Consider the following 3,391-nt stretch of genomic DNA (forward strand, 5'->3'; position numbering starts at 1 on the left):
AGTTCCCCATTGCGCGGTTCACTTGTGCTTTTAAAAATCGGGAAACCGGCATCATGACTGCTGAGGGAGAGAGAGCGGGTACGGAAAGTGTCCAACATCGGCATAGATTGCTGACAGTGGTGACGCTGGCCAGGGTCTTCTGCCAGGGCCGGGGGGAGTAGCGGGGTGGATATGGAGGTGGGCTGTGGGATGGGGTGGACGGGCACGGAACACCATTGCCGCAGCCGGAAAGGCAGCCATGCAGCTGCGCACACTACCAACAGCCCACTGTGAACCGAGGGCCAAGTGTCGTATAGGTGTCCCCCCAGGCCACCCTTAGGTGCCCTCTGGCCCCAGCCGACCCATCAGCTGTATGGGTGCGCTCCAGCACAACCAGTACCATCTTGTTGGCCGGGATGAGTGTATTTGGGGATTATAATGTGTAAGTGCGGCTGCAGTGTGTCAGCCTTTTCAGTGTCAATCACGGAGCTGGTGAATCCCGCACCAATTTTGGAATCGATTGTGTTCCACGTGGCGCCGGTGCTAGCCCCATCACAGTCGCTGAATCGATCCAGGTGCGGTGCCAGTTTTCCTGTCGTGGAAGTCCACAAATCCTGCCCCGGCATCAACACTTAGGGCAGGCTTCTCCGTCCCGCCGCACCAGATTTCTGGGTCAGCACGCCGGCAGGGTGCTCCATTTCGTCGGCTGGTCATTGGGGTTTCCCATTGTGGGGCAGCCCCACGCCGCCGGGAAACCCCTGGGCTGCCGGCAAAACGGAGCATTCCGACGGCGGAGAATCCAGCCTATAGTCTTAGGAACGGAGAATCCATAGAAAGGTAGATAGATAGATCCAGCCCAATATATTTAGACATCAGTCTCTCTTTGGGTTCTACTCCAGACTTCCTTAGTCTTTAGCTCCCCTAAGATACAAGGCAGTGGCGGTCCAAGTGGAGTGGACATGCCGGAGCTGGCAAAGGGCGGGGTGACCCGCAAGGCATCCAAGCAGTCCCTGAGTAAAGTCACCAAGAAGCCGCCGAAGAGGCGGAGGAAAGCTCGCAAGCAGAGCTACTCCACCTACGTATACCGGGTGCTGTCCCAGGTCCACAATTCCACCCAGATCTCCTCCAAAACCATGAGCATCATGAACTCCCTCATGATCGACATCTTTGAGCGCATCGCCTCCGAGGCCTCGCACCTCATCCACTACAACAAGCGGCACACCATTTCCTCCGGGGAGATCCAGGGAGCTGGCCAAGCACGCCTTCTCAGACAACGCCAAGACGGCCACCAAGTACACCAACTTCATCTAGCTTGACCGTAACGCCAGAGACTTAAACATATTAAAAAAAACAAGGCAGCGGAGTTATTCGGCTTTAGCAGGGAGTTTGGTTCATAAGTGTCATCGCATGTCCACAAACCTGTCTAGGGACCAAATCTCCTCGGAGCTCCTCTCAAACTGGAGCTTGTAGCCATGTAAAATGGCTAACTCCCGATTAGAATGGCCAAACCCCGATTTAAAATGGCAAATGGAAGAGGCTGATGGGAAAATCAGCCAACAGGACTCAAACAGACAGCTGCAGGTAAAACTGTGTATTCGCCTCTGGGGGGGCCAGACAGAATCAATACCTGCAGCCATCAACATAACAAAACACCAGCCATCTGAATACTAATCAGCAATCCCCGGGAACAATATGCTACAAATTAGACACACAAAGCCAACCCAGACTTTTCGGCGCCAGCAGGAGCCTACACAAAAGAGAGGTGAACGACCACCCCAAAACCGCCCATCGATCAAGGAATCGCTCCAGCATTGGAGAATATCGAACCAAGTGATTGGGACGAAGTCCAATCATTTGGAACCAGGTACAGGGTCCGCCCCGAAAGGCGGGAAGCCCCTGGGGACTATAAGAATAAGAGTCCAAGTTCAAATCGACCCTTCTGCACCCTTCTTCTCTCTCTCCATCCTCCCGCACCCTTCGAGACCCTTCTGCTGACCTTCTACAACAGCCGCGAGAACCGTAAGTCTTACTCCAATGCTCGCTACAAGATAGGCACTCCTGATCATCGACCTAGAATCTTAGAATCATAGAAGTTTACAGCATGGAAACAGGCCCTTCGGCCCAACCAGTCCATGCCGCCCAGTTTTTACCATTAAGCTAGCCTCAGTTGCCCGCACTTGGCCCATAACCCTCTATACCCATCTTACCCATGTAACTATCTAAATGCTTTTTAAAAGACACAATTGTACCCACCTCTACTACTACCTCTGGCAGCACATTCCAGACACTCACTACCCTCTGAATGAAGAAATTGCCCCTCTGGGCCCTTCTGAATCTCTCCCCTCTCACCTTAAACCTATGCCCTCTAGTTTTAGACTCCCCTACCTTTGGGAAAAGATGTTGACTATCTACCTTATCTATGCCCCTCATTATTTTATAGACCTCTATAAGATCACCCCTAAGCCTCCTACGCTCCAGGGAAAAAAGTCCCAGTCTATCCAGCCTCTCCTTATAACTCAAACCATCAAGTCCCGGTAACATCCTAGTAAATCTTTTCTGCACTCTTTCTAGTTTAATAATATCCTTTCTATAATAGGGTGACCAGAACTGCACACAGTATTCCAAGTGTGGCCGTACCAATGTCTTGTACAACTTCAACAAGACGTCCCAACTCCTGTATTCAATGTTCTGACCAATGAAACCAAGCATGCCGAATGCCTTCTTCACCACCCTGTCCACCTGCGACTCCACCTTCAAGGAGCTTTGAACCTGTACTCCTAGATCTCTTTGTTCTATAACTCTCCCCAACGCCATACCATTAACTGAGTAGGTCCTGGCCTGATTCGATCTGCCAAAATGCATCACCTCACATTTATCTAAATTAAACTCCATCTGCCATTCGTCGGCCCACTGGCCTAATTGAACAAGATCCTGTTGCAATCCTAGATAACCTTCTTCACTATCCACTGTGCCACCAATCTTGGTGTCATCTGCAAACTTACTAACCATGCCTCCTAAATCCTCAATTCCTGCTTTGAATCCCGCAGGAACCCATACAAAAGGCCATTTGTTTCCCTGACCTGGTGGGCCATTTCCAAAGTTAAGTATTGGCCTGTTAGTTGTAGGAAGTAGCTTAGAAGTAGAATTAATGTATAAATATTGATTACTGTATATAATAAATGTGCGTTGATTTAACTCTTACTAAGCGGTGTGTTGGATTATTGATCATTACTCGGACTTGAACCACGTGGCGGTATCAGAAAGATACCTGGCGACTCAAGAACAAAGGTGATAGAACAAGAGCAATTAAACTAAGGCTAAAACGAACAACAAGCTGCAAGGGACCCAGTTTCCATGTGTTGCCATGAAGAGGTACAGCTGAGGACTTGCCAATAGAGAGGTGTGTACCGAC

General features: G+C 50.2%; 1 protein-coding gene across 1 annotated transcript; it reads left to right on the top strand.

Annotated features, from left to right (window-relative positions):
- Positions 1-938: 938 nt before the first annotated feature.
- On the top strand, positions 939-1,295 carry LOC140411492 (histone H2B type 1-L-like). The gene has a single exon (XM_072500582.1). It carries the CDS (start codon positions 939-941, stop codon positions 1,293-1,295), a length of 357 nt encoding a protein of 118 aa, XP_072356683.1.
- The last annotated feature ends 2,096 nt before the right edge of the window (positions 1,296-3,391 follow it).

This window comes from Scyliorhinus torazame, chromosome 4, assembly GCF_047496885.1.
Source record: "Scyliorhinus torazame isolate Kashiwa2021f chromosome 4, sScyTor2.1, whole genome shotgun sequence".
Taxonomy (NCBI): domain Eukaryota; kingdom Metazoa; phylum Chordata; class Chondrichthyes; order Carcharhiniformes; family Scyliorhinidae; genus Scyliorhinus; species Scyliorhinus torazame.

Excerpts from the sequence above, each read along its gene's own strand:
- LOC140411492 (XM_072500582.1), top strand. The coding sequence starts at position 939 with ATGCCGGAGCTGGCAAAGGGCGGGGTGACCCGCAAGGCATCCAAGCAG.